Source organism: Boleophthalmus pectinirostris, unplaced genomic scaffold (genome assembly GCF_026225935.1).
Source record: "Boleophthalmus pectinirostris isolate CB_2022bp ecotype Guang Dong unplaced genomic scaffold, ASM2622593v1 HiC_scaffold_497, whole genome shotgun sequence".
NCBI classification, from domain to species: Eukaryota; Metazoa; Chordata; class Actinopteri; order Gobiiformes; family Gobiidae; genus Boleophthalmus; species Boleophthalmus pectinirostris.
In genome coordinates, this window is record NW_026571402.1 from 12,984 (window position 1) to 25,000 (window position 12,017).

The 12,017-nt window shown below is 40.5% G+C and overlaps 1 protein-coding gene across 2 annotated transcripts; it reads left to right on the forward strand.

Moving 5' to 3' along the window:
- The first annotated feature begins 900 nt into the window (after window positions 1–900).
- Window positions 901–12,011, forward strand: LOC110161619 (myocyte-specific enhancer factor 2C-like). Of its 2 annotated transcripts, none has more exons than XM_020926400.2 (10): window positions 901–1,161; window positions 5,590–5,758; window positions 6,350–6,553; window positions 9,792–9,935; window positions 10,025–10,208; window positions 10,317–10,349; window positions 10,467–10,630; window positions 10,875–11,004; window positions 11,152–11,275; window positions 11,352–12,011. In XM_020926400.2, exons 2-10 carry the CDS (start codon window positions 5,705–5,707, stop codon window positions 11,677–11,679), a joined length of 1,365 nt encoding a protein of 454 aa, XP_020782059.1. In that variant the 5' UTR covers window positions 901–1,161; window positions 5,590–5,704; the 3' UTR covers window positions 11,680–12,011. The 2 variants fall into 2 exon arrangements, with proteins under 2 accessions (XP_020782059.1, XP_055018315.1); XM_055162340.1 differs by lacking the exon at window positions 901–1,161 and adding an exon at window positions 1,181–1,546.
- The last annotated feature ends 6 nt before the right edge of the window (window positions 12,012–12,017 follow it).

Genomic DNA, 12,017 nt, shown 5'->3' on the forward strand with positions numbered 1-12,017 from the left:
CATTCTACACCCCACCCCCAAACACACACACACACACATATACAGGCAGTCGCATCAATGACACCTCCAAACTAAATATATCCCAAGTGACAGTGACAGGTGAGCAGTGTGTCCACAGACATGCACTAAGCACTGGGACGCAGGAGGTCACAGGGTCTGCTGTACAACTGTGTGGAAGATAAAGTGATGTGTAGTGAAATGGGGGTGTGGCCTGGGTGCCTAGATTCCCCCTGTATCTAAACTCACAGCCCAGTTTGGGTCAGCCTCTGAAAGCCAGCTGGTCTGGCTTAAAAAGTTTTAATTTTTAAAAAACGTTTCTTGTTGGATACAAGGGATTGAGAAAGCAAACCCACCGCTGAGCTGGTGGAAGCCTTCCAGGTGAAGACAAGACAAGACATAACTGGTAGGTTACCCCCCCCACACACACACACAGACTGCTAGGGAATTAAAAACTGTTTCATTCAAAAGCATTATTTTGTGTTACATGATTAAGTGTGATTTTTGGCTCTCATAAAAGAATAGTATGAAATAGTATAGTATTTCAATGAGCACCCTACACATAAATGTATTAATGGGAATGACAGATGTTGGATTAATCATCAAACAGCTTAGTCTGTATAAGAGGGGGTCATAGTGTTAAAATCTGTATTGTCCTGGCCAATTCTGTGGCCCATCAGCTGCAAGTCTTCAGTCAAGAGAAGCAACTTCATATTTGTAATAGTCTAGAGTTAACAAAAAATCTATGTATATAAATGCTGGTTTTGTTTGGCATTTATGGAAAATTAGGCTATCAAAGCAGCTAGTTTTACACTGACATGAGGGAAGAGAAATTACCTAATTACTGTGTAACTCCAGGAGTTGCCACTTGGAGGCAGAAAAGCACACGAGAGCATTTACTTGGTTGTTGATACAGATCTGAATTGGCCAAAGTGCTCTTGTAGCTGCTCGTGTAGTTCAGAAGAAAGGGTAGAGTGGCAGTTGATAAGACACAAAAGACTGAGTATGTTACTTTCCTGACTCTTTTGTGTTTTCTTTCGGCGCGTGTCCGTGCGCGTGTTCACTTTCAGGTGCTTGCTGAGGCGGACGCGAGCATCGTATGGACTGCCGCTGGACGGGCGCACAGTTTTAAGAACGGAGTCCCTTAGGAGCGTGAGCGCAGAGGTAAGCATGGACCGAAGGAGCGCAGTTTGGGAGTTGTGTGACGCCTATGTAACCTACCTAAAAACGAGAGAATCAGTAAATACTTCTGCTCACAAACAAGAAGTGCTCATCTGAAGTCCTCAGTGTGTCAATAGCCGTGACCACGCACAGAAGTTGGCCGAGTGAGGAAAAAAGTTGTTCTGGATGCGCATGTAGCTCGAAGTGCTTGTCGCTTTGATTTTTACATCGGAACTAGTTGACGTCGGAAGCCTCGATTTCCCCTTAAAGCCATTAGATCCTGGGAGTGCTGAGCGGGATTTTTTAGCAACAACTGGCGAGGCCTAGAACTGTCCCGGGACACGGCATTATAGGAATTTACACGCCTGGGATTCAACTGACGCTGAAGGTAGACCTATTATTTGAGCTGACCCACCCAAGTAGTTTGTTACTAATGTTTAATTGATAATGAGTTATGGTCTCCTGGTTTAATGAACTTTTAAGTAGAGTGCATGTGAGTGAACAAGTAATGTCATTCTTCTTTGGATATTTTTAACTCAATAGGCCTGTTTCCTATGACCTTTATGATCATTAATATCATGATGTTTGTGAGGGATCATGACGTTTTATTCATCTCTAGGCTACATCATACTGATAAATTGTGTGTAGCATGTGCTATAAGCTTCACTGGATGCCTGACTCACTGTCAAAAGAGGGATATCCTAAAAGAAAACCACACCATTAGATCAAGTTACCTCTGCAAATGTGCTGAGACAACCGGTTTAAAGTCTATGATTTAATAAATATAAATTGACATTTATATGGTGCCTCAAAACCTACCTCTTTTGGGTACTTACAAGAAATATTCAGTGCCAGTGTATGGCAGATAATGTTTTGCCCTTGTGCAGAATGACAGTCAGCTCTGGTGAAAGTGAGAATCAACCCACTAATCTTAAAAGGTAAATTGGCAAATGCTCTAACTGCTACTGTCAGTAAAATGTGACATCAAAGTTTGCTTTGCTGCTCAAGCCTGTCATCCAGGTTCCGATAGTTTTAGGCTTACATCCCTTACTATGGTGTTGACTTCACTATTATCTTGGGTTATGTATTAATGGTCTAATGGTCTTATTCACTGTCTATACATTAGAATGTTTTTCTCCACACAGCTCTGAACATGAGCACAACACTATGTTCTGATCAGACTAAGACACAGGGCAGCTTGTGTGGCAGCTAGACCTCAATGCTAAGAACACATCTGTGCTCAATGCATGAAATGCCACTGATTCTCATGTGGTCCTATCAAGTCAGATATGTCTCTGTTACGAGTTGATTTTAGAATGAATTCAAGTTAGTATTATTTTGATACACTGCACATGTGTTTATCTATATAACTATCATTATCATTGTTTAAATTGTGATTTTAAACAGATGCTCAAGACGCACTGAAAAGCAAACAGCATTTTTCTCACTTTTCAATTTGAAAGAAAATCCCTGTATCAAAAGTAATAGACATTTAATGTTAAAATGCAATTGTACACTGTCAAATACTGTTACTCTCAGCCTTGTAGACTTGTCAGTATATAACATTTTATATAACAGCAAAAACCTTAATTTGCTTCCATTCTCATTGTATAATAGATGACCACTCCTCTGAAATGTGAACAGCCTTTCTGAATGAAAGTTAATGGGTCATAGATAGTTAGTTAATCATTCAGACAATATGTTTATTTATTTATTTTTTTTTATTTAGCTTGAACTATTTATTTTTATTTCTTGATTTTTACTTTTTTCAGTGCAATGCTGGGGCCACTTTAATCACAATTATTGATTTACCAAATCAACCAAATAATTAGTACTACCTTACTTCTTCATAAGACTTTTGTGTTACAGAGTATAATTTAGTATCCACCAAATAAGCTTCACTAAATACATCTGGTAAAGGGCAGCTCTTCTATGCAGAGTACAGTGAACAGTGAGTAATTGTATCCATTTACAATATATGTTATTTTCCACCTCTGGTTGTTCACTTATATTATTTGCTCCTGTTGCCCAAGTGCAGATCAGAAATGTTAATTTGGAGATAAATTTAGTTAACACCTCAGCTATACCTATTCATAGTGTATTCTATACATCAATATTCCCAAGTGCAATTAGTGGGCACCGGTGACTGCATTAAGTACCACCATCCAGCACTTGTTTTATCGATCTCAGAGTTAGTTCCTGGTACAGACTGTAAAAAGGTCTTATCTTCCTGAAAATGGACCGTACAGTTGGATGTGAAGTGGCTCTCAGGGGGGCATTCCCAGCTGTTGACCCACCAACTGTTCCCTGCCTTTCTGACAGACATACACCAAAGTCTGCAACCTTCCCCCTCTCTGCCCCTCATCTATGCATGTGCATGACCTGCCAAGGAACACAAGGGCACTGCCACATGTCACCAGCGGGGCGACTCGCCCTCACAGAATGTACAGTGCATACATGAGAGGGGCACAGTGCCGGACGAGTGCTGTATGTGCTTGTGCGTGTTGGAAAATAATTGGGCAAGCAGGCAGAGACAGTGTGAGAGCAGCTGAGGACTGAGATGACTGAGTTATGTTTGATGCTTGTTCTTTGTGTCTGTGAACCAGAAAACTAGCGTATTGTTGGTTGGGGTAAAAAGTTCACTCTTTTATTTTTGGAGATCTTCTGTTGTATGTGGTGTCTAATAATAGTATGGAGGCTTGTGCTCGGTGGAGTTTTGCTGTCACACTGCAGAAGATCAAACTTTGTATTAAGTAACTCAGAAAGATGTGACTCACAGATACTTGTATTGATATTCGCAGAACTCATGGCCCTCAGCTGGCCTGTAATTCAAACATGCTGAGTGTGTTCGTCTGCTTGCACTAAATTTATACTGTGTGGATTCTGGCAACGTTTTCCTGAAGGTCCGCTCAGATGTTGAGTGACTCAGACTCTAGATATTCTTGTAATGCCGTCTGAGGTGCATGCCTCTACTTGCTGCAGGTTGATCATATCATTGTTGACCCAATTAAAAGGTTTGGTTTATTGTCAGAAACATTGAACTTTAGGTTACTTTAAAGAATGTGACTGATGCTGTACCGAAATGGCCTGAGTCAAATGGCATGGCTGGAGAATATGCATCAAACTAAGCAGTGTGCTGAACTCAATACACACATTTATAGTAAGCTTGTGTTATGTACATGCAGACGTTATTTTAAGGGGTCTTCATATCCAACCACACTAGTGTGTTTTTGTTAGCCCTACCTAATCTGAGAGTCACAGATGCTATTATTTACTGTTTATTATAATAATATTTTGGCTATCTACCTAAATGGCCTTTATCAGCATGAATGAGGAATATCACAGGGAGCACCAGTGTAATTTTGCTCTGTTGTTCAGAGTACACACCCTCATCATCTTACGTCTGACCAAATCTCATTCTCCATTTCACATCAAGCACTTGAAGGCTGGCACGTCCTGGAACCAAATGTGCCTTTCTTTGCCCTGTTGCAGTAACAGATCTGAGCTGCCAAGAAAACCTGTCTGTGTGTGTTTGTGTGCGTCTTTCTTAGTGTGTGTGAACATCCAGTTATCTTGGAGACTCAAGCTCTTAAGCTCCACTTGAGGAGCAAGACACGGTCACATGGCACTGAGGTGCATCTCACACACTACAGGTAGTCCTTGAAAGAAGGATTTCTGATTCCTCCTTTCAAAACAACAATGTCCTAGACATTACACTGCGGTAATAATAGATAATATTGCCAGGTTGTAAATATTAGCCATGTTTAGCTAAGGGGTACAACATGCAGACAAATGATTGATGAATGATATTTGGTATGATTTTTTTTCTATTATCGAAAAATCAGCTGTGCATCACTGACCACCCCTGGAAACAAACAAACAAAATAATAATAATAAAAATGACATTGCATTGACAACCCTACAGTCCTAAGGATCCTATTGATTGGTAATTGGTAGTATTCATTATAGGGGCCCTAACTTCAACTACAAATTACTGTTAGCTGTGAATGCACTTTATAATGTAATTTTTCTATGTAATAGAGCCAGTCTCAGTCTAGTGTAGTGTTTGCATTTAGACATGTTTGTTTCCCCCCAAGGAAGCTGGTGCTGGGTGTGTCAGGAGGATGCAGCAGCCGTGAATGGAGGGCCATGCAAAGAAACAATATGTAGCCTGTCTGTGCGTGCAGATCAGTTTAACTCTGCAGTATAGCATGACACATTTACACACGCAATCCAATTTTGGTAATTAACTGCTGGGTTTATACATGTTTGGTGGTTGTTCTCTACTGTTGTGACAATTATACACCTTTTTAGTAAAGAGGGAAAAGAGAAGTTGACAACTCCTCACCCTCAGAAATCGATCACAGCCCCTGACACTCATAATGTCATAGAATGGCTAATAATAAACTTTTGTTTTTTTGTCCCCAACAGACAGCAGCAATTTGGACATTTAAAGTGAGCAAGTGAAGTTCTACAGCTGGAAATCCAAGAAAGAAGAATTGAAAGCTAAAAGGATAAATAAACAGAAAAAAAAACTACAGTGAAGATGGGGAGAAAAAAGATTCAGATAGCGCGGATTATGGATGAACGGAACAGACATGTAAGGGGACATTTTAACTTCTCAAAATCTCATGAGTGACACACTGTAGTTCCTCTATGATGATGCCATGTCATATGACCCTCACCACTCACTACGTACAACATAAGTAAAACTTTGTGTGGATGCCATTTTGCTAATCTTTGTCCTATTATACATTTAAGTTTGAGAACTTTGTTGCTTCAAAAAGCTTATGCACTGCTTTTGAATGTGTGCATTGTCATAAAAAGAGCGTCCACTTTATGTGGGACAGCATTTGCTCTCTTCCTGTTATGACAGGAAATGCAGGCACATATGCTTCCTGACCCCTCAGTGGGGCTGCACCGACCTCCTCAGATTCAGGGAAACACACACATCCACATCCATGGCCGTTTTAAATTACTAATATTTATTTGTTAAATTAGTCATCGTATCATCAGCTTGTCAACATGACAAGATGTTTTGAACCTTCAGAAGGTTTTTAAGTACATTCTTTATTCATGCTTATACACAAATCCACCAGTTCACATATGATTTAATAGAGAAAAGCATTTAGGATACCCCATGTGATCTGCATTGACTGATATTGTCCCTCATCCTGTTTGTTTCCTGTAGGTGACCTTTACTAAGCGTAAGTTTGGTCTCATGAAGAAAGCCTATGAACTGAGCGTGTTGTGTGATTGTGAGATAGCCCTCATCATCTTCAACAGCACCAATAAGCTGTTTCAGTATGCCAGCACAGACATGGATAAGGTCCTGCTCAAATACACCGAGTACAATGAGCCCCATGAGAGCAGAACCAACTCTGACATTGTGGACGTAAGTAATTCCAGCAGACACCTAGAAGATCTAATGCTTTCAAATACTGCAAAACTACTGTACTACTAATACTGTACTATGCTCCCCCTTGCCCGGCATTTAATTATGTAATGGTGTTAGAAGAACACAATAACAGAGTTTGCCTCCATAGGCTCTCTGTGCCGTACATTCTTCTGTATTTAGAACATTTTAACACACTTTGGTAAAAAGTGGTAATAACAAAAATTACTACATTAAATTTTAAGTGTGCACTCAGTATGTGGCAATTTTTAATAGCATCTCAAGTTCCCAATGGCTGAAAAGTCCCACATGTCACTATGCGTGAAGTTCAATGACTTCATGACTTGATGATAGCAATGGAAAGTAATTCTGTCCAGTAATTTGAGCATTGGCAGTGTACACTGTGATCTTTGACCCCTTCTGTGTCATGTTGAAATGAAAGTGCATGTGTGACATATATCTTGCTCTCGCAATACACATGTCTCCAGCACTGTTTGTACCTGTGCTTTTGGGCCCACGCGGCCCACCACATGGTCTCTTGGCCTGCCCCGTCAGAACCAGGCTTATGCCCTGCCTAATCTCTTGTAATCTATCAAAATCCTATTTAGCTTGTTACTATAATCTGTGTAGGTACCCTCCGATTGCGCTGTATGCTTGCACTGTTAACAAGCGGTTATTTACTGCTGCTAACGTTTGTAAACTTATGTGTCTGCACCTTTACCTCTACATGACATCTTCCCCTCACTCTGTTTCTCTTTCCTTTGTTTTCACAGCCTCCTTCCTTCAGCTCTTCCATAGTTCCTCACCTTCCTACAAATATCTTTTATTATAGATATTTGTAGTAAGGTTTTACTTTTTCTGAGCATTCAGCCCCAGTTAGCTCTCTTCTCCCATTATAGGAGCCAAACTGTGTTTAACTGTGTAACTGTTGTGTGTAGCCTTTTGGAGTCATGTGTATATTGTGGTTATGCAGTGAGTGAAAGAGTAAAGGAGTAGGGCATGTCTTTGGCCCTTGATGTTGATGCCTTAATTTTGAGTAATCACATTAGAAAGAGAACGTAGTGAGGCACACAGTAGTGAGCCTGTGGTATGAAGTCTGCAGTGGATTCACGTAACTGTGAAAATGCTGTACCAATAAAATATCTGCTAGACACAGTTTGGTCACACAAAGGTCTCTTTGTCTTGGTCATCTTTTTCTGCTCATGTGGTGTGTGTGTCTTTTCAGGCTACAGGCCAGATCGGCATCACTTTGTTGAGTTGTGTTCATTTAGTATGTAAACTTGTAGCTGTTTTTAGCTGGAGAGGATCTGCATTCCTTTACTTTTACTGCTAGCCTTATTTTTCTTAAACTTGCTCTTGCTGTGTACATGTGTGTACATGTGTTGATGTAGTGCCTCGGAAAGTATCTTTAGCCATAAGGGAAGTACTCTATGAGGTTGGTTTTCCAATCTTTCTTTTAAGTTTTCGGGATGGGTTTTGTCAGTACTGTTTTACACACATGTGTGGCTCCACGCTGTTTCAGATTAGTCCCAGATGAAGTTTCCAAAGGCGCACACACATAGACACACACATATGCTTGCGGAGTGAGTCCAGTTCCTTTGTGTTGGCTGAGATCCCTCCCTCCTAAATGGCTGGAAACCGGTAGTGTGCTAAAAATAGCACAGAAGGCAGCTAAGAATAGCCATGACGGGCTCTGAGTGTGTGTGACTGTGGTTTGCCTCTGAATGAGGCATGTGTGTGTGCTGAAGGAAAATAAAGAGGAGAAGCAGCAGAAGGCTGAGTCGTCCAGTCTGAGTTCCCCTTTCCCACTGACCAGAACCACCTCAACTCAGCACACAGGGACCGCCTTTTTCCTTACCACCCTTTTATGGCCTTACGTTTTACAACAATAACTCAGAGAATTAGGAGGTTGCTATTTAGATAATGTCAATATTTTTATTTATTTATTATTATTATTTTAACTTATTCACACTAGATAGCAGTAATTCAGATTATTGTTTCATCAAATCATTGTGACCCAACAAACTACCAGTCATTTAAAGAGAAAAACAAAAATCAGTTTCCATGTTACAAAGTCCTTTTGACTCTTCATTCATTACAACTTTGTCTTTGTTAATACATTATGACTGCATGCTTTTATCATTTTACTTCTAATACACAATATGATGATGAGGTAAACAGAAGAACAAAAATAAATTTAAGTTACTAAAGTATGGTATGAGATGTAGGACAAAATATATGTTTATTATCTAAATAATGTTTCAATATGTCTATAAGTAAAATTTGTGTGTTTTTTTTTTTTTTTTTTCATTTTAATTATAATTTAACTATGTTATATTATTTATAATATTGATTGTTTTTTGTTTGTCATACCAATAAGGTGTGTTGTCTATTTTCTTGCAAAAGACCCATCTCGTGTCTGTATTACCACTGAAATGCTATGAGATCTGTTCATTATGACACTTGGCACTTTGTGCAAACTCACCCCAGAGCTGTGGTAACACCTGACATGGAGGTGACAGAGGATTAGGCGCCTACATTTGAGAGTTAGAAAAAGTCCTGGGACAATGAAAGGTGTTTTATTATAATGATTCAAGTCATTGTGATTTTCACAATAAAAGAGGGCCTGAAGGTTTGATGGTTTCAGTTATGGGAGCCAGACAGACAGGTTGTGAGGGAGGAAGGCTGTAGTGCACATAAGCAAAAATAGCCTTCTACGGCCATCGTTGCAGTAGCTAGAGCTGTATTGGTGGTGGTTGAGACTGCCCCCCCCCCCCCCCCCCCCCCCCCCCCCCCCCCCTTCCCCACCCAATTCTCTGGAGCTAAACAGGTGGACATGACTGGGATAACAGCACTGGGCCAAATGTTCTGTCCCCTGTGTGAGTGATAGGGATAGGCCTCAGTGGTCCAGTGACTGAGCACTCTAATGGGCTGTGAAGTGCTGAACCAGGCTGCCCTGAGCCAAACCACATACTGTACAGCTCACAGTCTGCTGTCTGTCTGACCTGCTCTCAACTTTTGGAACTTTTATTCACTTGTGTTTTCCTATATTTAAAAATTTCTAATCAGATTTTTTTGTTAAACCCTCTTATGTGAAGCTATGCTTTGTGTAAATATGCGTTTTGGATAATCATGTGTGCTCAAATGGCACCCCCAAGTGGTTGACACAGAAAGTGTATTAAAGTGTATCATATCAAGAAATCAATATTTATGGGTTATTTATGTTCCTTTTTTACAGACACTGCGTAAAAAGGGCTTAAATGGCTGTGACAGTCCCGACATTGAAGCGGATGACTCTGCTGGTCAGAGCCCAGAGTCTGAAGACAAGTATCGCAAAATTAACGAGGATATTGACCTCATGATCAACAGACAGAGAATTTGTGTACGTTATTCTCTTTAATAACAATTTTAGTATTAAATCAAAGTCAGATCACAATTTTCTGACATAAATTCACTATTTACATCCAACAGTCTTTGCCCTCTTCAAACTACGACATGGGTGTGTCAATGGGTGGCAACCCCAGTGGACTGCTGTACCCTCATCCTGCCATCGGGGGGAGTGGTTTGGGGAGCCACAACCTTCTTCCCCTGTCCCACACATCTCTGCAGAGGAACAGCATGTCTCCTCAGCGGCCACCAAGCACCGGAAACACAGGTGTGGTTGCTGTGAACAACTTTTTTTGTTTGTTTCTTTCTATTTTGTGTGTGTGTGTGTTTTTTTTTTTTATAGAGGAAAAATAAATTATTCTTCTTTTGACTTTAGGATTGATGAGCTCAGAGCTGGTCTCCAATGTTGGTAAGTTTTATCTTTAAAATCCCGTCCATTATCAAGAACACTTTACTTCATTATCTTTTATTATATGTTTGCTGATAGTTTATTGCAGTCTTTTCTGTCTGTTTTTTTTCTGAGCAGTAAATGGTAACTATAATAATCACTGCCCCTCCCCGGGACTGCTGTCACCGGGGATCTCAAAGAATCTGCAAGACAAGAGTCCACCATCAATGAGCATGAGCCGAAAGCCCGACCTACGAACTCTGATGCCCCCTTCCAACAAATGCAACAACATGCCCACTATTGTAAGTAGTAACTCTCATACTTTTTCTTTTGTACATTGTTTGGCATTAGATAATTATATTTTGCACTTTAATGCTATGCCAAAAGTGTGAGGATTTTGATCAGATGCTGGTAAGTTTTTCCACATTGTACTGTCTAGAGAAAATATCTGCTATAAAATGTATATTATATTTAGGAAAACAAATTAAAAACAAAACAAAACAATTCTTAAGCATTTCATCTATTATCATTTTTTATGTTTTTCAGAATCAAAGGATAAATCACTCCCAAACGGCCCAGACACTCACCACTCCTGCTGTGTCTCTTGCGGCACCTAATTTACCTGGACAGGGGATGGGCGGGTACCCCTCCTCACTTTCCTCTCCTTATGGAACAGGTACAACAACATCTATTCATTATAATATAGCAACTTTCACCCAAAGCAAAAAACACATATGTCAACTAAAATATGTATAATTTAATTATGTTGTTTGTCTGTTTTTGCTTCATTTTTTATAAATGAAAATATGTGTTTTGTTTTCAGAGTTTTCGCTGGGAGGTGAGCTCTCCTCCCTGTCTGGTTTTGGTAGTCCAGGACTAGGGTCTGTAACTGGCTGGCAGCAGCAACAGATCCAGAACCTTCAGCATTCAGCACTGGGACACATGAAGTGAGCACTAAGCCAGTAATAACACTATATTATCATTTTACAAACATGACAAAGCAAATTTATTTTTGTGTTTCAGCAACTTATGTCAGAACTCCAACCTCAATCTATCATCGACGCAGCAGAATCTTCACATAAAGTCTGAGCCGGCCTCTCCACCCCGGGACCGCAGTGGGGGTATTGTCAGCAGTGCTCTGGGGGCTTCAGGATACAGCCGTGGCCCAAACGACTCTGGACGCTCTCCGGGTGACAGCGCGTCCAGCTGTGGCAGCTCGTATGAAGGCAGTGAAGACCGAGACGATCACCATGGAAACGACAGTTTCCTGCTGCGGCCTTTGTCCAGTCAAGACGAGCAGCACAGCCCTTCAGTGAAGAGGATGAGGTTATCCGAAGGCTGGGCCTCATGATGGAGCGGAGCTCCGGAGGAGAGGAGGGTGTTACTAAAGTTACCTTATAGTGTTATTATCAATATAATATTCTTGTATTGTGTGGGTGTGCTTTATGTGTAATGGTAACATGTATGTAGCAGGGCAGAGGAAAAGTTAGTCCGGTTCTGTGTAAACTTGTACTGTAGGAAAAAAAAAAAAAAACATCCAAGACTGTGTACATGTGACACTTATATTTGAGCAAGCAAATGGTGCACATTTAACTATTGGATTTGCATATTTATACTAACTAACAAGTGAAGACGTATGGTACTAGTGATGCGAAGGCTACTGGGAGAGAGCAGACTACTCACACAGTC

What these genes read in the sequence shown, in the direction of transcription:
- LOC110161619 (XM_020926400.2), top strand. Translation starts at nt 5,705, where the DNA reads ATGGGGAGAAAAAAGATTCAGATAGCGCGGATTATGGATGAACGGAAC. An exon ending in AGAGCTGGTCTCCAATGTTG is followed by an intron (nt 10,350 to 10,466) that starts GTAAGTTTTATC and finishes TTTTCTGAGCAG; the next exon opens with TAAATGGTAACTATAATAAT. An exon ending in GCAACAACATGCCCACTATT is followed by an intron (nt 10,631 to 10,874) that starts GTAAGTAGTAAC and finishes TATGTTTTTCAG; the next exon opens with AATCAAAGGATAAATCACTC.